This window comes from Microcaecilia unicolor, chromosome 6 (assembly GCF_901765095.1).
Source record: "Microcaecilia unicolor chromosome 6, aMicUni1.1, whole genome shotgun sequence".
In the NCBI taxonomy this organism is placed as follows: domain Eukaryota; kingdom Metazoa; phylum Chordata; class Amphibia; order Gymnophiona; family Siphonopidae; genus Microcaecilia; species Microcaecilia unicolor.
The window spans coordinates 120,117,332-120,144,109 of record NC_044036.1 but is presented as its reverse complement, the minus strand read 5'-3'; the positions used below and the strand labels follow the sequence as shown (position 1 = coordinate 120,144,109).

The 26,778-nt window shown below is 43.4% G+C and overlaps 1 protein-coding gene across 1 annotated transcript in view; it reads left to right on the top strand.

Moving 5' to 3' along the window:
* NIBAN1 (niban apoptosis regulator 1) overlaps nucleotides 1-26,778 on the top strand; it is a 234,590-nt gene that overhangs the window by 86,672 nt on the left and 121,140 nt on the right. Inside the window, exon 2 of the mRNA XM_030205896.1 lies at nucleotides 25,020-25,150. Within this exon, the coding sequence (XP_030061756.1) occupies nucleotides 25,020-25,150 (131 nt within the window). The remainder of the gene's footprint in view (nucleotides 1-25,019; nucleotides 25,151-26,778) is intronic.

Genomic DNA, 26,778 nt, shown 5'->3' with positions numbered 1-26,778 from the left:
ATAGTTTTTGAACATATCCAGTGTTCTCTTCATCCAGTGCCACCTTGGGAAATAGCAATGATGTAGAATTAATGCAGTTTATTGCTTACTGGATAGAGCTAAACTTTACTTTAAGGATGTCTCAGCCTGAGGTGCATGGGTTCATGGTGCCCTCATCCAGGGGGCTATGCCCGGAAATGTCCAGGGATCTGTGAGTCCCTAACTGGAGGACAGGAATAGTGCAAAGGTATTAGCTGCTTTGGAAAGTCTTCAGCTTTGCCTCCCTTCTAATTAACCATCAAGTCCCTAAACCCTCTATCCCTGAGAATTGAACTCAACAACCATGATTACACCAACATCACCTTTCCCAGAACAATCATGTGCAAAACAGACATTATACTTTGTTTTGTATATACTTATATAATGAAGACAATTTCCAAAAGCCATTTATCCAGGTAAATGGACTTTGAAAACTGCTGCCCTTCCTATCCTTAGACCACCAGGGCATCTTTCAGGTAGGGCCAGGAGGGGCGGGGGAGCTATGGGGAGGTGGGGGAAGGGTTTTTGGAAGGTGGTGGATGCTTTTAGTGGCGGGTGGTCTTCAGAAGGGGAGCTTTTTCTTGGGAGGGCTTTTGGGAGGGTGAAAGATATGCTGGGGGGGGGGGGGCTTTGGGGTGGGCTTTGGGAGGAGAATGAACACAGACCGTACTTTCTATCTATTTTACTGTTTTTAATTTCACATTGGTTTTATTGTGCTCCAGTGAACAACTGGTTGTTCTCAATGTGTTACATATATTATTGTTTGTTTAATTATTTCTATTAATTATAATTGTTTTATTTGTTTATTTATCAATTCCTAACCCCTGATGCAGCCATAGGACGAAATGTGGCCATGTTGGATGATTGTTTTAATAAACTTGCCCAGCACTTCAGTACTTCTGGTCTGCTTTTTTGTTTGCAGCTTCCTTGATATTTGGTGCAGGGCCGTGACCGGGCACTGGCATTGAACATCCCCTTGTAACTTGGCTGCTAAAACATATGTGGTTAAGTGCAATATTCAGCCCTTAATCACATAAGATGAACTGTATAACAGTGGCGTAGGAAGGGGGTGGGGTGGTCAGCCCCGGGTGCACGCCGCTGGGGGTGTGTCGGCTCTGCTGGTTCCCTGCTCTCTCTGCCCCGGAACAGGTTACTTCCTGTTCTGGGGCAGAGAGAGCAGGGAACCAGTGGAGCTGACGCAGCTCACAGTGATGTGCACTCAGGGCGGACCGGCTCTCCTGCCCGCCCCTTTTCTACTCTAGTGGTAAGAATGCGCTCCGGGGGGGGGGGGGGGGGGGTGCGCAGCAGCGAACCGCCCTGGGTGGCAGCCGCCCTCGCTACGGCACTGCTGTGTAAGATAGGTCTGCTTTTTATGTGAGGTTAAGAACTGAATTTAACCGCAGAAGTGCCAACTCTGCCCCTGGAATGGCCATAAATTAGCCAATTTCAGCTCAGGCATTAACTGTGAGTATTCGGTTTTGTACTGCCAAATATTTGCGGTTAGCCACAGACAAATGATTTAAATGACCGGGAGCCTCCCTGGGCTGTTTAAATCACATTGAATACCGGGTGGACTTAAAAATATTATTTTCAGTCTGTTAAAATCAGTACATAAATAGTAGTTATGCAGTACAGTTTGCACAAATTTGTTGTGTTTAACTGTCTATCATGTAGAAACTCTGTCAGCTTTTTTTATGTAGGGATTCACTGAAATATGTAATTTAACCGGAAGTCCCTAAGCTTTTGCACACCACAGCATTTAGAAATGGGGATCTTTTATGTTGTTCAAGATTTCATAACTTCAACTTTATTTTTGTTGCTATACATAAAATAACCAGTCACATAGCAATTAAATGTGGAGAGCTGTGGGCTTTGTCCAAGCTGGGAACTATTACAGAAGTACATTTTGTTCTGCTGGACTGGCAAAAGAAACTCCTCCTCTGCACTGTATTACAAATCTCTAAGAACAGAAAAATTCAAATGCCTTTTTCTTGCAAGAGAAGCTTCTGAGTTACTATGGTTCAAAATGTGCAGCTATGAGATGCACATGGGGGAATGGAATCTGAGTAATCTCTGACAAGAAATTTTTTGTTGGTGGATGAAACTTGGGCTGAAATCTAGAGAGGAAGGGGACTTTCCAGTGGCAGAGAAATCATTTGTGTGTATATACAGAGGAGAGATACACAAGTCCCTTCTTCGCGAATCTTCAAAGTGGTCTGATTTTCACATTCTCTGCAATAAATATGAATGCATTTTTGCCTAAGAACCTGATTAAATTTGTATATCTGGAAAAATCATTACAGTGTGTAGCATTCGAAGACCAACAAAAATGTGTCAAACAAAAATGACACACGTAAAGCCTCATTTTGCATAGGGGCTCTACATAGGAAATGGGATATCCAGGTTATCACATTCGTATTTTCTGACAGTATTATACAAAAGGCCCTGCTGAACGTGGAGCCTTCTGTAAAATATATATAGGGACACTGGCAAAAACACATTTCTTTGCTGGCTTATGTAGTAGTAGCAGCCACTTCATAAACCTACATGTGCAAAAAATACTGGCCAAATAGCCAAAAAGAAGCACTAGGAACCTTCAAAATTGGGACACAGATCCTTTAATTGTATAACTTGAACACCAATCTTTCAAGTTATACGATTAAAGGATCTGTGTCCTGATTTTGAAGGCTACTAGTGCTTCTTTTTGGCTATTTGGACTTTGTTCTGTACTTTGGACCTTCTCTGTGTTGGCTTGTCGACACAAAAGTACTAGCATCATTCTACATCTTCCTTGTATAGATGACAGTAACTATATGGAATCACCAAATTTCAACACAAGTCACATGTAGCAGTGCATTCTGTTTTTAATATAAAAGAATTAAAGCAGTGGTTCCCAAACCTGGTCCTGGAGGCACCCCAGCCAGTCAAGTTTTCAGTGTATCCACAATGAATATTTATGATATAGATTTGCATGCAGTGGTTGTATTGATGCTGCTTTATATTGAAATCCAATTTGGTTCTTTATGGAAAAATATGGAATATCAAGCAAAATAGATAAAATAGCCAAATCTGGAAAAGACCCATTGGAGTCCAGAAGGTTTTGACCCATTTCCTTTTTGTGTCTTATGTGCTACATCAGTGAAAAAGCTCACACTGATTTGCATTGCACCATGTGTTGATAAAGGTTGATCCTAGAATAAGCTGGATTTTTCTTAGATAAATCATTCACAAGCCCTCTACTTAATCTCACATAATACATGGGTAGTTTCCAGAAAGGTTTATTACAGTAGCTGTCAGTCAGGGCCAGCTTTAGGGGGGGGGGGGGGGTGCAAACTGGGCAGTTACCCTGGGCCTCACTGCAACAAGGGGCCCCAAGCTTGCTCAAAGCTGAAGAAGGCACAGCTTGCTGGTTGACTTTGGTGGCTCACTCCCAAATTTCCGCCCTGGCCCTTTTATGAGCAATTTATAATACCATTACTCATTGGTGGTTGCTCATCAAATTCTTGGAGATGACTAAATATTTCTATCTAGCCAAACACATTAGGATTCTTGAGAACTGACAATTCTTTGTAGCATTAGATGGAAAGCGAAGTTGAAAGTGCTGGCTAACAAAGCTGCAGCCTTCCACATAGCAGCATGCTCATGATTATACTATAACTGGCCAGTCTACCTGGGTATCAGCATTTCATCTCCATGGATAGTTTTTTCTGACAATGCAGGGCATGGATTTCTATTGCTTTGTTTCGTTTCATTTTTATTACATTCATATATTAATTTTATAACCACAAATAAAAGTACAGCACAGAAAGTACAGTTAAGGAGAGGAGAACTGGAACCTGCTGCTCAAGACTGTGGATTATGAATGCGATGGTTCACAGCAAACACAAGAAAAACTGGTATAACCAACAGATTCTGTAAAAAAAAAAAAAGAGCTGGAAATAGTTACTTATCTTGTAGCTGACTGCAAAGTGCTGATGGCAGAAACTTTTAATATAGAAAGGCACAACAAGGTGGCATGCCTCATTCATTGGAACTCTGTACACATTATATCATTGTACCAGAAAAGCATTGAGATCATGACCCTAAGCAGTGGCGTACCCACAGGTGGGCTTGGGTGGGCCAGGGCCCACCCATTTATGGCTCAGGCCCACCCAACAGTAGCACATGTTTAGTGGTAACTGGTGGTAATCCCAAGCTCCACCAGCTGAAGATTTTCCCCTGATGGTAACGAAAACGCTACTCTCCATGACACCGGCACCTGTGCATGCTCAGTTTTCAGTGATGCCTGCTGCCAAGGTGGAAAGAAGCGTTTTCCCACCAGCTGAGATAATTTTTTTTTTTTTTGGGGGGGGGGGGGGGGGAAGAACACTTGGTGCCCAATTTTTGCTTAGGCGCACCCAAAATCTGTTGTCTGGCTATGCCCCTGACCCTAAGAGGTCCTTTTACTAAGCTGTGGCAAAAGGGGGACTGTGCTGGTGTCAGTGCACATTTTTGATGTGCGCTGAGACCCCCTTTAACTGCAGCAGGTAAAAGGCTGTTTAAAAAAAAAAAGAAAAGAAATGGCCATGCGGCAAGTGAAGCACCTGCCACAGGGCCATTTCTGGGAGGGAGCACTTACCATCACCCATTGAGGTGGCGGTAATGGCTTCTGTGCTAACCCAGCGGTAACCGGGCAGCGTGCAGCACCACCCAATTACCGCTGGGTAAACACCGGTGCTACAAATATTTTTGTAGTGCTGGAAATGGGCCGTGCTGGGGGTGGGAACTACCGCGGGGCTGCTGCAGTAGCCCGGTGGCACTTCCGGTTTAGCAAGCGGTAAGCCCGCTTTGGGCTTACTGCCGCTTAGTAAAAGACCCCCTAAGAGAAGGTTTTTGTCACACTTTTACTCTCTGAGCAAATGTACTTCACTCAGACACCAATAAAACTTTTCACTCCAGATTTATGTTAAATGTAAAATAACTTTTACTGGAACATTGCAACAGGCAGATATGCAAACCTCATACATCTTTTGTAACAAACAGTTCACATTAACAGAGAGGTTTTTGTGCCAGTCCAGACTATCAGTAGAAGTTCTAATAACTGAATTGATAATCTGTTGAATGTCCTAGAGTATTTACATATTTACAATTCCATCCAGTCTTCCAACACCCATCCTCTTCGGCAGAACAATCCAAGGCTGTAGCTTCCCACTCTTTACGAAGGCAAGCTGTCTTGCTGGGCTTTTACCCAGCTGCTGGACCTCTTCAAGACCAGACCTCCCTGTCTGTCCTCCTTTCAAAGAGGCACTTCTTCAAGCTGCTCTCTCCAATACCGAACAGGCTTCTCCCTGCTCTGGTTCCAGGGGGGTTAACCCTTTCCACTAACCTGGAGCTTTACTCTAGTTACTGCTCTTGTTAGCAGAAACTCCCCCTTGGCTCAGCCTTAGATTATTGAGCCTGATCAGGATTCCCCCTCTCCTCATGGGTCCTGGCGAGGGTGAAGGCTACCAAAGACCATGTGCTCTCTAATAACATTCAAAATCCACCCCACATATGACATTCCTTGTCACTTATCTCCTAATACCTCCCTCTGGGCTGAGTTCTCTAACCCCCCCCCCCCCCCAACTCTATCCCTCTCCCCATTGAATCTGAAGAGTTATGTGAATATTACAATAACAAAGGGCTCACATTTTTTCATTCTATATTTATCACGCATTTAGCCCCCCTTGAAAGCTCCTGTCACATAAGAAGTGAGACGTAGCCTCTTTCTGTCTTCTATACTGCTTCTGGTCATAGTCTGATGACGCAGGTTGCCCTGCCTGATTGATCCATCTAGAATGCACTCTTGCTTGATTGGTTCTTAGGAGTGCATCTTCTCTGATTGGCTTCATATATATATTTGAACCCTGCAGCTACTATTCTACCTTGCCCTCAGATAGGTCTTATTTGCAAGGTACTGAGTTCTGTTCTTCTGCTGATCTTTGTTATCTGACCCTTGCCTGCCTTCTTCATATGAACCTGCTCTGCCAGCTTTGATCTTAACCTGTTTCCTGATCACTCTTCTGCCTGTTGTTTTGGTATTCCTGTTGGATCTGACCATGGTGTTCATGTGCCCTGGGCTGTCTCCTGCTTCCTTCTCTCTGATGATTGGGATCTACTCTGTCTCTATGTGGAACATGTTGGGTTTGTGCTCCAAGTCCTGACAGCCTCACTTAATCCAAAGGGTAAGAGAACTGTTATAGGTGAAAATACACAGCCTAGGCCTAGGGTCCCTGGTGTTCCTTGTGGTATTTGACCTGGCAATGGCAATATTTATGCAAATGAACAAACAATAAAACAACCTAGATCAAGAGGGGAAAGGAAACCATGGAAGAAGACCAGAAGAAGGCACCCTAGAGCATTCATGGGGTCAGATAATATTGTCAAGAAAACAAATATTATATCCTCATATCTCAGCTGGCATAATGAGTGGCTGATGAAACTAGCACTGTGATACCATGCGATTACCTCAGATTGTCTGATGATCTTCAGAAAGCAAATCTGCACAGTACAGATTTCATTAGCAAATATTTGCAGTGTACTGTGTAGTCAGTCTGAGGGCAAATAGATGATTTACATTGGGTAAACATGATGTAGAAATCACAGGACAGGCACAGGTAAAGAAGACAAGTCTCATCATTATGGAAAACACCATCAAGTCTGATAGGACTGTTATCATGCACCAAACTTTCATGAAGGTGGAAATAAAACGGGATAGTGAGGATCTGAAATTTTTTATAGACCTCAATGCATTTTGTACAAAAGAGGTCTAAGGCAGCACTAAAGCATTGTGAACCTGACCTTTAAAATAACATTTATTTTATTTTTGTTACATTTGTACCCTGTGTTTTCCCACTCATGGCAGGCTCAATGTGGCTTACATGGGGCAATGGAGGGTTAAGTGACTTGCCCAGAGTCACAAGGAGCTGCCTGTGCCTGAGGTGGGAATTGAGCTCAGTTCCTCAGGACCAAGGTCCACCACCCTAACAACTAGGCCACTCCTCCAGCCCCCCATTCACAATAAACTTCAGTTAACTCAGGAATGCTGTATTATCTCTGCTCAACAGTGGGGGCTATCAAAGGGTGTTGAGGGGAGAGGGGGGTAGTGGAGGAGTGGCCTAGTGGGTAGAGCATTAGTTATGATATCCAGAGGTAGCCAGCTCAAATCTCACTGCTGCTCCGTGTGATCTTGGGCAAGCCACTTAACCCTCCATTGCCTCAGGTGCAAACTTAGATTGTGAGCCCTCCAGGAACAGGGAAATATCCAGCATACCTGAATGTAACTCACCTTGAGCTACTACTGAAAAAGATATGAGCAAAATCTAAATAAATAAAATATCATTCTTCATAATACTAGTTTTCTTCTTTTTCTCTTGAGGATTATATTATTGCTTATATACAGCTTAGTGACTGAGAAGAAAACACAGCAGCTTTGTGAGAAGAATTCAAAGGGTTAGCGTATGCACATCTGCACTGAATGCTGTCATCCAGAACGTGAAAAATGTCATGTTTTCCACCCTAGCTGTTTATTGCCATCCAGAAAGGAATAATACAGTCTTGCTTTCCTTTAATTTTCAAACAGGCCTTTTCAAAGCTTATACTTGCTAAATGCAGCTGAGGCTGCCCATTCAATGGAGCATTGGGAAATCTTGGCTCTGCTTCATATAAACAAGTTTTGAAACAGAACTAAATTTGGAAAAGAATTAGGGGAACTTATTACTCAAGGACTCTGACCACTCTGAAAACAAACATGTTTGGGCTATGTTGTAGTGAAGGGGCATTAGCAGTGATGTACTGTGACAAGTTTATCAGCAAATAATTACCTTGTTGTAGAACTACATACAGATTACTTTTCCATTTAGTTAAATTATGTAATTAATTTTTGTCTTATTTTGTAACTGGCTTCTTCATATATTCTTATTTGTTCTGGAGGGGCACACAATCCCCTTTATCTGCAGTTCCAAATCCAGATGAGATATTCAAAGTCCATGGCGACATTTGTTAAGAAAGGATGACTATACAGCACCATCTGTGTGGGGTGAAGAAGACCCCAGCCTGGTCCAAAAATTCTACATAAGTACATAAGTATTGCCATACTGGGAAAGACCAAAGGTCCATCAAGCCCAACATCCTGTTTCCAACAGTGACCAATCCAGGTCACAATATACCTGGTAAGATCCCAAAAAAGTACAAAACATTTTATACTGCTTATCCCAGAAATAGTGGATTTTCCCCAAGCCCATTGAATAACGGTCTATGGACTTTTCCTTTAGGAAGCTGTCCAAACCTTTTTAAAACTCCGCTAAGCTAACTTCCTTTTCCACATTCTCTGGCAACGAATTGCAGAGTTTAATTACACGTTGAGTGAAGAAAAATTTTCTCTGATTCATTTTAAATTTACTACATTGTAGCTTCATTGCATGCCCCCTAGTTCTAGTATTTTTGGAAAGCGTAAACAGACGCTTCACATCTACCCGTTCAACTCCACTCATTATTTTATAGACCTCTATCATATTTCCCCTCAGCCGCCTTTTCTCCAAGCTGAAGAGCCCTAGCTGCTTTAGCCTTTCCTCATAGGGAAGTCGTCTCATCCCCTTTATCATTTTCGTCGCCCTGACTCATCCTCTTTCTGTGCACATATCCATAATTCTGTAACCTTAGGACCCAGTATTCAGCCAGCGGTGGGCAACACGTTTACTGTCTGCCGCTGGCATTAAACTGGATACTCATTGCCAGGCCATTTCTGGCGACCGGCGTTGAATATCTGGGTTTATTTTGGCTGCTAAAAAGTTAACCCACTGTGCTGATATTCAGCACGAACTGGTCAACTGTTTAGTTGTTAAAGATAGGCCTGCTATTTAAGTGGCCTATTTTGACCACTCAACATACCTGGTTTGAGGCTGAATATCTGTGCTTAACTGGCTAGTCGCATGATATAGTCTGTTGGCGGCTAGCTGCTAACTGGGATGTTCAGCAGGAGATAACCCATATTGTCCACTGAATATCCGCAGGCGCTTAAACGCTATTTAACCGGCCAGGAGCCATTCCTTGTCGGTTAAATAGTTTTGAATATTGGGGGATGGGGGTTGTGCCTAAATATAAGTGCCATTTGCATGCTGAGATTATACAGTATTAGCACTTGTGTAACATTCATGCTTGTAAGTGCTGATTGGGTGCTAAGCAGAATTCTACAAGCTTAGCGAGCAACCTGCATAGCGTGCAGCTGCAAGGGGAATGCACACATGTGCGAGTCACACACTTAATCAATATAAGTTATGCGCTAAAGTGTAACATTTACACTTGCCTTTCACATTATTTATTTATTTTATTTGTTACATTTATATCCCACATTTTCCCACCTGTTTGTAGGCTCAATGTGGCTTACATAGTAATGGAGAGGTGTTACAGACTCCGGTGTAAACAAAAACAAAGTGTGTTGTGGTAAGATAAAGTTCATGTGGCCCAGACACACTAGGGAATCATATAACGGAAGAGTTGTGTTATGTCCATTACGTTCTTTAGTTTTGTTGTGTTACAGAGATCAGGCATTTGTGTTGGATCTGTAGTTTAGGTGGTCGTTCGTAGTTTTCAAGGCTTTTGGTAATTCGTTCCACTGTTGTGTGCTTATGTAGGAAAAACTGGATGCGTAAGTTGATTTGTATTTGTTTCCTTTGCAGCTTGGGTAGTGCAGATTTAGGTACATTTGTGTTGATTCAGATGTGTTTCTAGTTGGTAGGTCGATCAAGTCTGTCATGTATCCCGGAGCTTCACTGTAGATAATTTTGTGAACCAGAATGCAGATTTTGAAAGCAATGCATTCTTTGATTGGGAGCTAGTGTAGTTTTTCACAAAGGGGTTTTGCACTTTCAAATTGCGTTTTTCTGAAGATAAGCCTGGCTGCCGTGTTTTGAGCGGTCTGAATTTTCTTTAAGGTTTGTTCTTTGCATCCCGCATAAATTCCATTGCAGTAGACTACATGGCTTAGTACCATTGATTTTATCAGGTTGCAAAATATTCCCCTCGGGAAGAATTGTTTCACGCGTTTGAGTTTCCACATTGAGTGGAACATTTTCTTTGTTGTGGATGTCACTTGGCTCTTGAAGAGTTATGCTAGTCCTTGCTCTCAGTAAAATACAGGCCAATGGCTCATAATAAGAGCTAGGCTTCTTAAAATCAAAATCATCTCTGATACAAAAGAGAACTAGCTTGTAAGAATCAGTGATCACCTTTGACACAGTTACATTTCACTGTAGCAAGTGCTGAGCTAGCAAGGGAGGGGGGCATTTGCTCTGGTGTTAAGTTGCGGTCCATTGTAACACCGAGAATTTTCAGGCTGTCTGAGATAGGGAGAGTGTAATCTGGGATGTTGATAATAGTGGGGTTGTCCGCGCTGTGTAGGGATGAGAGGATGAGACAGTGTGTTTTTTCTTTGTTTAGTTTTAGTTGAAATGCATTTGCCCAAGAGTCCATGATCAAGCTGATCTTGATTTCATTGGTGATTTCTGTCAGTTTAGATTTGTAAGGAATGAATATTGTGACATCGTCTGAATAGATGAAAGGGTTAAGGCCTTGGTTGGATAAAGACTTGGCTAGTGGGGTCATCATTAGGTTGAAGAGGATCGGTGATAGCGGTGATCCTTGGGGTACTCCGCAGTCTGCTTTCTACGGTGATGATATGTTTGAGTTTGATTTTACTTGATATGTTCTTGTGGTTAGGAAACTCTTGATCCAGCTAACTATGTTTCCACCAATCCTGAACTTATCTAGTAGTCTTATTAATATATTATGGTTTACCATGTCGAATGCATTAGACATGTCGAATTGGAGGAGGAGGATGTTTTTGCCTATTGCTATTTCCTGCTTGAATTTGGTTAGGAGAGTGAGTAGTACTGTTTCTGTGCTGTGGAGGGGGCGAAAACCTGACTGTGATTTGTGTAATATTATGTAAGTAATAATGACTAGATGTTGACATTCTCTATTCTATAATGGAATCTGGATGCCCAGATGCTGTAATAAAATTTGTGCTCAGCACCCTGCATTTTAGTACCCACATTTGAGTGCCTTCTTAGAATTGCCCCATATAGAGCTACAAGGTCTTTCTTGTTCAGAGGTTCTCAATCTATCCCTTGAGATACACACTGCCAGTTGGGTTTTCAGGATATCCTCTATGAGTATTCATATTTGCATATTTAAGGTCCACACGTTGATTCATAAGATTATCTATGAAGAAGCCCCAGGTTACAAGTATAATTTGATCGACCTTCCAGCAAGAAATGGTTCAAAATCTTCTCGAACTTATCTCAATCTTCATCTCCCTAATTGCAAAGGACTTAAGTACAAAACATATTAGACATCCAACTTCTCAGTATTGGGCAGCCAACTCTTGAATGCCTTACCAAGATCCATCCGTTTAGTCAATGACCATCTACCTTTTCGGAAGCTGCTAAAACCTTACCTCCTCAAGTAAGCCTACAATAAAAACTTGACTTAATCTGCAAGTCCATCGGTACTACCTAAACTAGACTACGAAGACTTTATCTGGAATTTGTCCCATATTTTTCTTCTAGTTCACTCCTCTTCCTACACCTTCTTATCCATTCTGTGCATCCCTCTTCTTCCCTCCCTTTCACTCTCCCATTATAAATAATACGCTAACCCAATTACACACCCATCTCCCATTCCCTACCTCTACCATCCTCCTTCCTTACCCATCTCACCTATCCACATCTTATGATCACTTTCAATTTTACTATATCACATCTACATGCATTTTATATTACTTTGTTTAATCTGCATTACTATTTAAACAACCTCCTCTTTACTTACTGTATCACAGCTGCATCCATGTTATGCTACTTTGTTTAAACTGTAGGATTTGTAAGCCGCATTGAACCTGCTAATGAGTGGGAAAGCGCAGGGTATAAATGTTACAAATAAATAATAAATAAATAAATATACTGCCTCTGCTAATGTGTATATATTGTGGATATTCTGAAATCCTGACTGGGACTGGACTGAGAACTGTGAAAAAAAATTACAGAAGGTGGAGGAAGAAAGACACTACTATGAAAAATCACAGGAAAAAGCAAAGGAGCAGGCTATTGAGACAAATGGCTGTCAAAAAACTATTGAGAGACAATTTGCTGATGACACAAAGTTATTCAAAGTTGTTAACTCGCGACTGGATTGTGAAAAATTACAAGAGGACCTTACGAGGCTGGGAGACTGGGTGGCTAAATGGCAGATGACGTTTAACGTGAGCAAGTGCAAGGTGATGCATGTGGGAAAAAAGAACCCGAATTATAGCTACGTTATGCAAGGTTCCACGTTAGGAGTTACGGACCAAGAAAGGGATCTGGGTGTCGTCGTCGATAATACACTGAAACCTTCTGCTCAGTGTGCTGCTGCGGCTAGGAAAGCAAATAGAATGTTGGTTATTATTAGGAAAGGTATGGAAAACAGGTGTGAGGATGTTATAATGCCGTTGTATTGCTCCATGGTGCGACCGCACCTTGAGTATTGTGTTCAATTCTGGTCGCCACATCTCAAGAAAGATATAGTAGAATTGGAAAAGGTGCAGCGAAAGGCGACTAAAACGATAGCGGGGATGGGATGACTTTCCTATGAAGAAAGACTAAGGAGGCTAGGGCTTTTCAGCTTGGAGAAGAGACGGCTAAGGGGAGACATGATAGAGGTATATAAAATAATGAGTGGAATGGAACAGGTGGATGTGAAGCATCTGTTCACGCTTTCCAAAAATACTAGGACTAGGGGGCATGTGATAAAACTACAGGGTAGTAAATTTAAAACAAATCGTAGAAAATATTTCTTCACCCAACGCATAATTAAACTCTGGAATTCGTTGCTGGAGAACGTGGTGAAGGCGGTTAGCTTAGCAGAGTTTAAAAAGGGGTTAGACGGTTTCCTAAAGGACAAGTCCATAAACCACTACTAAATGGACTTGGGAAAAATCCACAATTCCAGGAATAACATGTATAGAATGTTTGGGAAGCTTGCCAGGTACCCTTGGTCTGGATTGGCCGCTGTTGTGGACAGGATGCTGGGCTCGATGGACCCTTGGTCTTTTCCCAGTGTGGCATTACTTATGTACTTATTCCTTTAAAGCTGAGGCTGTTTACTCACAGACTTCTGATGCAGGTGGAAACGCCGAAACACGGCACCGTGCCAAGTTTTAGAGATGCTTTCACTACAATGAATTCGTCATACACTGAACTTCATATGTCTTGGTCTGTGTTGGAAGTTCCATTGGATACCCTACTCTTTTGCTTTTTCCTGGCTGAGAACCACCATTTTAGTTAAAGGGCTTCATATTGAGTTGAGATAGAATTGGCTACTTTCTAGAATAAAATAGTTTATTTTGTAAACTGGATTGAGAATGCTCAGCAGAAATGAATTATGTACCATCTACTGGTTACATTCCATATGTCTGACCCTTTATACATGTGTGTGTGTATATTTATGTAGATGACACAGAGATGCAAATTTCCCCTGAAAGTTTGAATGGAGGAATGAACAAACATGGAAGAAAGGAGGAAAGTGGAAATAATTATACTTGAGTAGCAATAAAGTGTATGGTGTATACTGTGATAGATAAAACCATGTCCTTGGGTCCCTGTTGCCTTCTCACTACAGGATTATCTATAAGATAGCTTTGAAACTCCAGGGTCAGAGGAGAAACCTGGACCGGTCTCAGAAGAGATGTGGAATTGTAATGCTTGATTGGTTCAGATGATGTAGTAAGTAGGGGGAGGAATAAAGGAGGGGACAATATCTTATCATGGGAAGGGGGATGGAACTTGATATACCACCTTCTGTGGTTTTTGGAACTACATTCAAGGCAGTTTACAGGTACGTTTTGGACGTGGGACAATAAAAGGTCTTTTTTTGTTGTTACATTTGTACCCCACGCTTTCCCACTCATGGCAGGCTCAATGTGGTTTACATGGGGCAATGGAGGGTTAAGTGACTTGCCCAGAGTCACAAGGAGCTGCCTGTGCCTAAAGTTGGAATTGAACTCAGTTCCTCAGGACCAAAGTCCACCATCCTAACCACTAGGCCACCAAGTAACTTGCCCAGAGTCACAAGGAGCTACAGTGGGAATTAAACCCAGTCCCCCAGAATCAAAGTCCACTGTGCTAACCAGTAGGCTAAATCAGGATCAGAACCAGATCCAGGACCAGGACCATAGGAAGATAAAATAACCCCCTTCCCTCCTTATGTGATAAAGTGGTAACTGCCAGAAATCCTATGCAGCAGACAGACTGGGAGAGGAGCTGCTGTGATCCTTGGAGGAGGGGCAGCAGCAGTACAACCTCGGGAAGCTGATAGCTTGAACCTAGGAGGGCACAAAGTGCTCAAGAACCTGGGAGTTGGAGTGCACAGCCTGTCCTCCAATGCAGGAGCAGAAAAGCTAAGCCAATCAGAGTCAGGCTAGGGTGGAGCTCTGGAAACCTAGGGGATCCACTTGCCTGACTTTATAAAATATCTTCATTACAGAAGGAAGGCAGCAGCTAATATCCAGGGCTAGAGGATTCTGTTCCCTGCATATCAGAAGCAGGTTTTGGGCTGAGATTCCTGTGGGGAAGGAGGAAAAGCAAGCCAGAAAAGATGGGGGTGGCTTCAGGACTTAAGCCTTGGAAGCTAAGAACCAGCACGAAGGATAAGCCCCTCTGAAACCTTGCCCAGTGTGGAGTGCTGGGAGCTTTCTGTGCTTGGGATTGCTGGCCAAATGAAGGACAAGGATGGTGCCTTTCTTAGAAGCTAAGCTTGAACTCCAGTTGGGGAACAGAAAAGGAGACTCTTGACTAGAAAGAACTGTATTTAATTTTGCTATTAAGAAGCCTATTTTTCAGCTAATGTTTTGTTTGGCTTTGAAACGGGTGTTGATATTTTCTGACACTGAAGAAGCTGTGTGGGAAAAAAAGCAATAAAAGTGCTTTTATTTTGGTTAACCGGAAGACCTGGACTGGCTCATCTTACTTCCATGGAATGAACTCTGGAAAGAATTCCACTGCTGATTCAAAGGAACAGGCACCCCAGTGCAGTGCTCCTTATTCTCCACGTTATAATGCATACATGGATTAAATATTTTGCATGAACAAGAATGATAACATTTACAAAAGAGTCCTTTTACTAAGCTGTGCTAAAATGTGGCCTTAGTGTACCCTTACACGAGTTTTCCCTGTGCATTAAGGCCCTTTGTACCGTAGCTGGGAAAATGGCTGATTTTCTATTTTTCCTATTAATGGCCATGCGTTCATGTTGCCATTAATGTGTGGCCATTAAAAAGAATTACCCTCTTGAGCACTTACCGACACTTATTTTGTAGGTAGCAAGTGCTCATGTGATAATCCTGCACTAACCACAATAATGCTAACTGATTAGCATAGGAATGCCTACCCTCCACCCCCACCCTGCCCCATCCAACAAAAAATAAAACATATGTTTTGGTACTCGGTTAGCAAGTGTCAATTTGAAACTTACCAGAAGTCACCTGAGTACGTCCTGCGATAAGCCTTTTTAAGTTGTGGTAAGCACTAGCCCATACTATGCCCCTTGACACAAAAACTAACAATTAGCAACATACTAAATGTACAAAAGGTCAATTCCCATAGGCTTCTTCGCATTCAATTCATGCTAATTGGTAGCATCGCTTTGTAAAAGGAGGCCATAGGCTGGCTACAGATACAAGAGAAAATCAACCAAAGTATTCTGTAAAAATCAATTGGCCATATGGAATTTACAGTAAAGTATATTGTATGTTTTAATATCTTTTGCAAATTGGTTGCTACACATATCCTTTGTACCAATAAAATATATAATAAAATTACGTACAGTACATTCGTATATACATTTTTGTTGAGAGAGAGAGAGAGCTCGGTGTTAAACATTTACCAGAACACCACTGGATCTAGTCCTTTAGTGGAATACAGGACATAGTACGAGAGGTAATGGTGTTGGGTCCATTGAGAAACAGTGACCATAACATGATCAAATTTGAGCTGATATCTGGAGTGAAGTCACTAAGGAAATCTACTGTAGCAGCATCTCATTTTCAAAAGGGCAACTAGAAAAAAAGGGGGGAAATGGCTAAAAGGATCGGCCGCAAAGATTAGGACTTTAAGTCAGGCATGGACATTGTTTAAAAATATGATCTTGGAAGCCCAGAAAAGATGTATTTCCACATGTTAACAAAGGTAGAAAAAAGAGCAAACGTCAGCCAGCATGGTTAAAAGGTGTAGTGAAAGAAGCTATTAGAGCCAAAAGAACATCCTTCAAAGAATAGAAAAAGGAACTGAATGAAGAAAATAAGAATCAGCATAAGCACTGGCAAGCTAGATGCAAAGCATTGATAATGAAGGCAAAAAGAGAAAACGAAAAGAAATTTGCCGTAGTGGCAAAAATTCATAATAACCTTTTCAGGTACATCAGAAGCAGAAAGCCGGTGAAGGAATTGTGGGATTATTATATCATCAAGGAGTAAAAGGGGCACTCAGGGAGAACAAAGCCATAGCGGAAAGACTGAGACCCTCATGATCAAAAGCCCCGCGTTGTTCCAAACAGCACTCTAAAATAGAGCTGGAACAGCGCAGGGCTTTACCGCACCAATGATCAGAGATAATGCATGCAAATTTAAGCAGCGCAATTATCTCTGATCATGGGGTAGAAGTGTGGGCGAATTGTGCCGAGCATGCACTCAGCACAATCCTCCTGCACTTGTTTGACAGGTCTGAGCTGTCAAAATCCCAAACCTGTCAAACACAGGGGCTGGAGGTCCATGGGACCACCAGGCCCTGACTACCCCTGCCCCGAGCAACGGGGGCTGGCGGTCCGGCGGACCTCCGGTCCCCCCGACGATCCCACCCCCCCAGGTTCAGGGAGGGCTGGAGATCCGGTGGGTCTCCAGCCCCCCAAACCCCCAGAAAAAGACTCCCTGGTGGTCCAGTGGCCGCCAGTCAACCCCCTCCCTCCCTCCCTCCCAGCGAGCGACAGGGGTGGGCGGACCTCCAGCCCACCCCAACTCCCAGAGTTGTCTGCCGCCGAATCCCTGGTAAAAATAACCCCGAACCCCCTCCCGGCCTCCCTACCTTAGTTGGAGGAGGGATGCAGCCTGCCTCCCTCCTCTTCCTTCGACGCTGCAAAATGGCGGCGCCTAGCCCTGCCCAGTGCATCCTGGGATGCGCTGGGCGGGGCTACACACATATAAACCAGGGAGGACAAAGCCATAGAGGAAAGACTGAATGAATTATTTGAGAAATCTACCTGTATCGGAAATGGATTTCAAGAGTGACAATGTAGAGGAACTGATAGAAATCTCAGTGAGTATGGAAGACGTACTGAGACAAATCAACAAATTAAAGAGTGATAAATCACCTGGACTAGGTGTACACCCCAGGGTACTGAAAGAGCTCAAACATAAAATTGCTGATCTGCTAAAATGATCTGTAACCTGTCATTAAAATCATCCATAGTACTTGGAGATTGGAAGGTGGCCAATATAACATCAATTTTTAAAAAGGTTCAGTGGTGATCCATGAAATTACAGATCAGTAAACATGATTCACTGCCTGGCAAAATAATGGAAACTATTATAAAGAATAAAATTATGAAATACATAGGCAAACTTGGTTTAATGGGTCAGCATGGGTTCAGCCAAGTGAAGTCTTGCCTCACTGATTTGTGTCATATCTTTGAAGGCGTGAATAAACATGTGGATGAACATGATCTGATTGATGTAGTGTATCTAGATTTTCAGAAAGCTTTTGACAAAGCACCTCATGAGAGACTCCTGAGAAAATTAAAAAGTCATGGGCTAGGAGGCAATGTTCTTTTGTGGACTAGGAATTGATTATTGGACAGAAAACAGATGGTAGAGATAAATGGTCATTTTTCTCATTGGAGGAAGGTGAACAGTGGAGTGCTGTAGGGATCTGTTTTGAGACCGGTACTATTAACATATTTATAAATGATCTAGAAATGGGAACAACAAATGAGGTGATTAAATTTTCAGATGACACAAAACTATTCAAAGTTATCAAAGCACGTGTGGACTATGAAAAATTGCAGGAAGGAAATTGGAAAACTGGGTATCCAAATGTCAGATGAAGTACATACGTATTGCCACACTGGGACAGACCAAAGGTGCATCAAGCCCAGCATCCTGTTTCCAACAGTGGCCAATCCAGGTCACAAATACCTGGCAAATCCCCCAAAAGCTCAATATGTTTTATGCTGCTTATCCCAGAAATAAGCAGTGGATTTTCCTTTAGGAAGCTGCCTAGACCCTTTTTAAACCCTGCTAAGCTAACCGCCTTTACCACATTCTCTGGCAATGAATTTCAGAGTTTAATTACACGTTGAGTAAAGAAAAATTTTCTCAGATTCTTATTGAAGCTACAAAGTAGTAAATTTTTTGCATGCTCCCTAGTCCTAGCATTTTTGGAAAGAGTAAACAAATGATTCACGTCTACCCATTCCACTTCACTCATTATTTTATAGACCTCTATCATATCTTCCCTCAGCCATCTCTTCTCCAAGCTGAAGAACCTTAGACGCTTCAGCCTTTCCTCATAGGGAAGTCGTCCCATCCCCTTTATCATTTTCGCCGCCCTTCTCTGTACCTTTTCTAATTTCACTATATCTTTTTTGAGATTCGGCAACCAGAATTGAACACAATATTCGAAGTGCGGTCGCACCATGGACCGATACAAAGGCATTATAATGCCCTCACTTTTGTTTTCCATTCCTTTCCTAATAATACCTAACATTCTATTTGCTTTCTTAGCCGCAGCAGCACACTTCTGTCTAGTGTGCAGCGGTGGCCAAAAAAAGCAAACAGGATGCTAGGAACTATTACGAAAACATTGGTAAATAATAAAGCCAAGAATATTATAATGCCTCTGTATCACTCCGTGGTGTGACCTCTCCTTGAGTACTGCATTCAGTTTTGGTCACCGTATTTAAAAAAAAAATGTAGCAGAATTGGAAAAGGTTCAAAGAACATTGACCAAAAAGTTAAAGGGGATAGAACTCCTCTCATATGAGGAACGGTTAAAAAGGTTAGGGCTCTTCAGCTTGGAAAAGAGATGGCTGAGGGGGAATATGATTGAGGTCTACAAAATCCCGAGTGGTGAAGAATGGATAAAAGTGAATCAATTCTTTATTCTTCCGAAGACCATAGACACTCAATGAAATTACTTTTAAAACAAATCGGAAGACATATTTTTCACTCAAAGAATAGCTAAGCTCTTGAACTTGTTGCCAGAGGATGTGGTAACAGCAGAGTATCTGGGTTTCAAAGGTTTTGACAAGTTCCTAGAGGAAAAGTCAATAGACTGCTGTAGACATGAGGAAGCTACTGCTTGCTCTGTGATCAGTAGCATGGAATGTTGCTACTGTTTGTGTTTCTGCCAGCTACTTGTGACCTAAGTTTGCCACAGTTGGAAGCAGGATACTGGGCTAGATGGATCCAGTATGGCTACACTTATGTCCCCCCCCCCCCCCCCCCCCACAATATTCTTCAGCATTTAATTGGCCAGGATCTGTACCTGGATGGTTAAATGCCCCATAACCAGCTATCCATTAATTTTCTGCAGGGCATGGCAGGTTTACCCTAGTATTCGATAATAGAATTCAGGCACCCAGATGCTGTTTTAGGATAGGTGCTCCCTGCATAGGAGCCAACTTTTCAAGATGAGGTGGGGGGGGGGGGGGGGCTAAACTCAACACATGTGAATGCTCCCTGCTTACAATAAAGGAATTTGGTCAATTTTGGGTTCTTCAAGCACCCACAGAGCTGCCGCCTATGGCTCCGTGCATTTCATTGGTGCACCTAAATAGAGGTGCCCACTTATATAATTGTCACCTTATTGTTCACATGCACTTGTGTATTGCATAAAGTATGTGCGTGCATTGGAGCTGCAGCCCTGCTCTGCCCAAAGTATGCCCCAGGAAACCCCTACATATATGTTTGCGTACTGCAACACAGTTTTGTAAAAGGCCTTTTCCAAGTGTTTATGAATTTCCTTCCTACATGGGCACTACCTCCACTGTTGCAACTTGCAACACAGATATTGAGGCAGAGTTTCTGGGGGTAATTGAGAGGTTTAGTTTGCTCATTTTCCTTGTTGTTTCTGAGAGGAAATAGGTTTCTTCACCTGTTTATTCTTCTCTCAGGAATTCAGCCTTGGTATCTAATTCATGGGAGTTTATAGGATTCTGACTCTTATTTTCAATACGAGATCTCTTTTCTGGTCTAGAGCACAGATTCCTCCCCTTGGGAACTGGCAGTTGTGTCAGGGAATCAGTTGTTTCTATGCCTCATCTTGTCAATTCCTCATTCCTTCCCACTGTAGGCTTCCATCAGACTTTCCTCTCCCCTTCCAGAGAATTCCCTGATCTCCTTTACTGATTTCCACCAATCTCTTGGATGAGTCACATATGATATCTCTGCAGACATGGACTTGGACACTATGCTATTACTTAGCCATAGGGTTTTCCCCTACATCTAAGCTTGTACTTGAGGTAAAGGGGATTAAGGAGCCTCAGTGAGATTTGAACAGTGGTATCCCTGGTTCTCAGCTCACTACTCTAACCATTAAGCTACTCCTCCATTCTCAATCTACATACACATACATATATACACACATTATTGGCAGTGCTGCTGAACATCCTGGTATAAACTGGAATATTGAACATAAGAGTAGCCATACTGGGTCAAACCAATGGTCCATGTAGCCAAGTATCCTGTTTTCTAAACAGTAGCCAAGCCAGGTCACAAGTACCTGGCAGAAACCCAAATTGAGGCAACATTCCATACTACAAATCCCATGGCAAGCAGTTGCTTCCTATGTGTGTCTGAATAGCAGACTATGGACTTTTCCTCCAGGAATTTGTCCAAACCTTTTTAAAACCCAGATACGCTACCACATCCTCCGGCAAAGAGTTCCGGAGCTTAACTATTTGTTGAGTGAAAAAATATTTCCTCCTATTTGTTTTAAAAGTATTTCCATATAACTTCCTTGAGTGTCCCCTAGTCTTTGTACTTTTGGAATGAGTAAAACATTGATTTACTTCCGCTCGTTCTACACCACTCAGGATTTTGTAGATCTCAATCACATCTCGCCTCATCTGTCTTTTTTCCAAGCTGAAGAGCCCTAACCTCTTTAGCCTTTCCTCATACGAGAGGAGTTCCATCCCCTTTATCATTTGGTCGCTCTTTTTTGAACCTTTTCTAACTCTGCTATATCTTTTTTGAGATACGGCGACCAGAACTGAACGCAATACTCAAGGTGTGGATGCACCATGGAGCAATACAGAGGCATTATAGTATATAAGTGCATAAGTAGTGCCATACTGGGACAGACCAAAGGTCCATCATAATGATGTTTTAGTAGTATCTGCTTTTTGTGTGATCCAGTTATATCAGAGGTGCCTAAATTTAGGATTTACCCATATTGATTTATAGAATAGGCACACCTATGAGCATAAATTATGTCACTAATTGGCATTTAGGTTCAGGTTTATTAAATTTGATTAACCACCAAAAGAAAAAAAATCTATCAAGGTGGAGTACATACAAATATAATAGAGATACACATCATCAGAAAGGAACTCCAACATTATGACAGGATATAGAAGAAAAGGTACTGTCTGCTTACCATGCTTCCAGACCCCAGCCCATAATCCCACACTAGCTGACCTGACCAAGCATGCGAACAAAAAGAGCTCAGGGATCGCTATTAAAAGCTTCCCGGAAAAGGTGTGTGTTAAGCGGTTTCTTAAAGGAGGGCAAAAAAGATTCTGAATGCAAAGACACTGGAATCTGGTTCCAGAACTCGGGGCCCATCACATTAAACATGGAGTTCCTATAAATCGTTAGAGAAACTTAGGGGATGGATGACACTGACAACAAATGCTGCTGAGCAGAACGAAGAGATTGAAGTGGGATATAGGGAGTCAAATACTGAGACAGAAATTATGGGATGCCCACCCTAAAAATGTTGAGAGTAAAAATAATACGTTGAATCCCTCTGCTCAGTGTGCAGTAGTATCTAAGAAAGCAAATAGGATGTTAAGAATTATTAGGAAAGGAAAGGAGAACAAAAATGAGAACTTTATAATGCCTTTGTATCACTCCATGGAGCGACCACACCTCAAATACTGTGTGCAATTCTGATCATCACATCTCAAAAAATATATAGCGGAATTAGAAAAGATACAGAGGAGGGGTTATAGAATAGGATGCAGGGAGAGATATATGTACAAATTTCAATTTTTGCCAATTAACTGCAATAATTGATAACACCAATTAATTGCAAATAATTTGCTTGCAGATCTTTGATACAGCATACACCCCACTATTCACTCATCAGGGTCCATCAGGCCTGTTTCAGCAATGGCCTCTGTGTTCAGTATCTTCAGTACACTATCCCGGCCTCAACATCTGAGACTGACTTGAGACATCAATAGTGCTTCTAAACAGACTAACCAAACATTAATTGCAGAAAGAGCCCAAGATTTGTTCCAGTGACATGGCTAACAACTGTTCCATTTAGAAATGAGTACTGTTGGCTAACACTGAAATGTACAGGATGGGTGTGTTGCACTTTTTACACTGAAGTTAGCACAAGTGTTGCAATTTGCTGCTTTCCAAAAGAGTCTCTGGGCCTGGGGCTAATTTTTCAAAGCAATGAACTTACAAAGTCCCACAGGATACTATGGAACTTTGTAAGTCTTAAGTGCTTTGAAAATATACCTCTTTGTATTTTGTTGAACAGAAACAGTTCTAGCAAAAACCAAAATATCCTATATAATAAAAAGCACCTCCAACGTTCTGAAGCTGACTCCATGGCAGTGAAGCCTTGAATCATTCGTGCTCTCTGTAAGGCTGTATCCATCTCCTGAATTGACGTCATGTACTTCCGGATACGTCACACGCAGCAGTACCAATCACTGGAAGGGAACGCTGCAGAGTTCCCAGGCAACGGAACGCGACATCACACAAATGAGGGTGTCGTCGTCCCTCCCTTCCTCCCTCCCTTCCAGTTCCAGGCCCCCTCCCTCCAAAATTTAAAAGTCAGGTTTACAGCGGCCGGCAGCAGCGGTAAAAAGCGTGCAGGCTCGGCCCTTCTCTCTCTCTCTCAGCTCTGGTCCTGCCGTTGCGGAAACAGGAAATGAGGGCAGGACCAGAGCTGAGAGAGAGAGAAGGGCCGAGCCTGCATGCCTTTTACCGCTCCTGACGGCCGCCGTAACCCTGACTTGGTAAGTGAAGATGACTTCTAAAATTTGGAGGGAGGGGTGCTGGAACTGGAAGGGAGGAAGGGAGGGAGGAAGGGAGAGACGACGACCCTAGAACTGGGAGGGAGGGGGGATCCTGGAACTGGGAGGGAGGGAGGGAGGGAGGGGGACGACAACCCTGGAACTCGGAGGGAGGGAGGGAATGACCCTGGAACTTGGAGGGAGGGAGGGGGAGGACGACCCTGGAACTCGGAGTGAGGGAGGGGACAACCCTGGAACTCAGAGTGAGGGAGGGAGGGCATGACCCTGGAACTCGGAGTGAGGGAGGGGATGACCCTGGAACTCAGAGTGAGGGAGGGAGGGCATGACCCTGTAACTCGGAGGGAGGGAGGGGATGACCCTGGAACTGGGAGGGAGGGAGGGGGCGACTCTGGAACTGGGAGGGAGAGAGTGGGGCCCATGGCACGCACTCTCATTCTCACACTGATACCTGCATAAATTTTTTTTAAAAATAAAAGAGCCTCCAAGCCCCCCGACAATGTCCCCTTTCCCTCCCCCTCCCCCTCCCCCCAGCCCACGGCAAAAACTTCCCATCGCCCCCCTAGCCATCCAGGCAGGTCTCCCTGTACCTACTCCTGGTGGTCCAGCGGGGCCGTTGGAGTCAGCAGTGCAGCCCCCTTGTTCCTGCCTCTTGCGGCACTGTTCTAAAATGGCTGCCATGACCTCTCATTGCAGCTCACAGTACAACATGAAGGAAGTACTGTGAGCTGCCATAAGAGGTAGCAGCAGCCATTTTAGAATGGCGCCACAAAGGGCAGGAGTGATGATGCTGCGCTTCTGCCTCCAATGACCACCACTGGACCACCAGCCTAGAGGTAAGCTGGTGGGGGCTACCTGGATATTGGGTTGGGGGGTTCCGGGAGGCCTATATCATGTGGGCTTGGGGAGGGAGTGGGGAAGGGCTCCGTACGTCTAGTAGCGCTATAGAAATGATAAGTAGTAGTAGAAGGAGCGTGAATTGTTGGGGAGAGGTGGAAGGGGTTGAGAGAATTAAAAAAAAAGGTTATGTGGGTCCCAGCCCGATATTCAGCCTGCATAACTGCCTTATGTGGGCCCGGCTGAATATCGGCTGGGCCCACTCCGGGTGGCCAGACCACCCAAAATTATTCCCCAATTTCAGTGCCAGTTCCTGGGCATAGCCCAGCACTGAATATTGAGGGATAATTTAGTCAGTGATGATCAGTGTTTAACAAATCTCCGACCACCACCAGCTGAATATTGGGGAGAATGAAACATCTTAATTGATAGTCATGGAGTAAATGCAGTTTAGAAAACAGACACATAGAAAGATGGGTAGAACAAAGCCATTTGGGATAAACTGATGGTTGGCTCAATTGAAGGCAAATAATATGTACAGTTAAATAAGGTATGTGGAACTGGACTTAGTTGCAGGGTGTGTGACAAGCTAGTCTAGATGTTGAGTGGACAGTCAGTCACCACTTGCAGTAGGGATCTTGATTACAAAATGTTGCCAGTTTTGGCTTCCTGCAGTTTGAAGTATCTGAGGATCTTTCTGTTGTTACTACTCTTTCAAACTCTACCCCTCTTCCACAAAAACACTTCAAAAAATAATTGTTGCATTCCTGATGAACTTGTTCAGACAGTAGGTCAGACAGGAACCAAGAAAGCTAATGAAGATAGCTAACTGTTTTGCTGTCTTTCAGGGAAAACGGAAGCATTGATAAAGAACTTCAGCCCCCATTACAAACGCCAGTATGCTGTTGCTTTCTTCAATCAGATACAGAATGATGTGGAACAGCATCGAGATTCAGTATCACAGTTTCTGAAGAGCAAGGTAAAAGAAGAGGCATTAAAAAAAAATCTGTGACGGTTTTTGATATTAGATGTACTGTGTTACCAAAAACCATCAGGAAATCTGAGAGGGAGACCTGAGTTAAACTGCGGTTTATTGGAATGGTTACCCGACTTGGTCACATTTGACCCTCAGGCTGTATTGGGATAAAAAAAAATAAAAAAACATACAGTACATGAATACGGTTTCTGTTTGAGTCGTCCTGATGTCCTGCATGTTCCTACGTGCATGTAGGGACATCAGGACGACTCACACAGAAACAGAATCCTTCCATCCAGATCAGCTGCAGCAACGTGCTGGCCTGGAGACCGGCGCTGAAGAGGACTTCAGCTGGCGGGGGTTGGGGACCTCTGCCAGCACAGGTGCCTGACGGCGGAAGCGGGCAGGAGGGGGGGGTCGAAAGGGGAGGGGTGCTGGGGGAGGGTCAAAAGTGGCAGGGGGGGGTCGGTGGGGCAGGGGGGGGTCGGTGGCGCGGGGGGGGGGGCTAAAATGTGCCCCCTCACCTCGGGCTCTGGACCCCCCTCCCACTGAAGTCTGGCTATGCCCCTGAGTGTAAACCATCATTGGCGCACCTAAATACAGGCCTGTGGAGTCGGAGGTATGGAGCCCGATATTCAGCCGGTGGCTACTGGCATTAAATCTGGCTATTCAATGCCAGGCCATTTCCAGTGACCGGAATCGAATATCTGGGTTTATTCGAACTCCTAAAAGGTTAACTGACTAGGCTGATATTCTGTGCTAACCAGTTAACTTTGTAGCGGTCAAAGATAGGCCTGCTATTTAAGCGGCCTATTGTGACCACTCATTATAGCCGGTTTGGGGCTGAATATCTGCACCTAACTTACTAAGTTGTACAAAGACATAAACCTCACCAGACAGTCCTTCCACACTATCACTCACAAAAATGTTAAAAAGAGCTGGCCCTATGACCGATCCCTGTGGTACACCAATGATAACATCCTTTTTCTTGGAGCAAATCCATTTACCACTACACTCTGTCTCCTTCCACTTAACCAGGTTTTAACCCAGTCAATCACTTTAGGGCCCATGCTGAGGGCACGCAATTTATTTATCAGTTGCCTGTGCGGAACCGCGTCAAAGGCTTTGCTAAAGTCCAAATACATCTAGTGCCCCTCTGGAGTAGCCTAGTGGCTAGTGCAGTGGACTTTGATCCTGGGGAACTGAGTTTGATTCCCACTGCAGCTCCTTGTGACTCTGGGCAAGTTACTTAACCCTCCATTGCTCCTAGTACAAAATAAGTATCTGAATATACATAAATTACTTTGAATGTAGTTGCAGAAAGGCAGTATATCAAGCCCCATTTCCCTTTCCCTTATATCCAACTGTTTGGTCACCCAGTCAAAAAAAATTAATCAGATTTGTCTGACAAGACTTGCTTCTAGTGAAACTGTGCTGCCTCAGGTCCTGCAGTCCATTCATTCGACATTTCACAGTCTTCTGCTTTAGAGGCATTTTCATTCATTTACTCACCACTGAGATCAGACTAACAGGCCTGTAATTCCCAACCTCCTCTTTATTTCCGCTCTTGTGCAGAGGGATTACATCTGCCCTTCTCCAGTCCTCTGGAAGGTCAGACAATGGAACTGCCA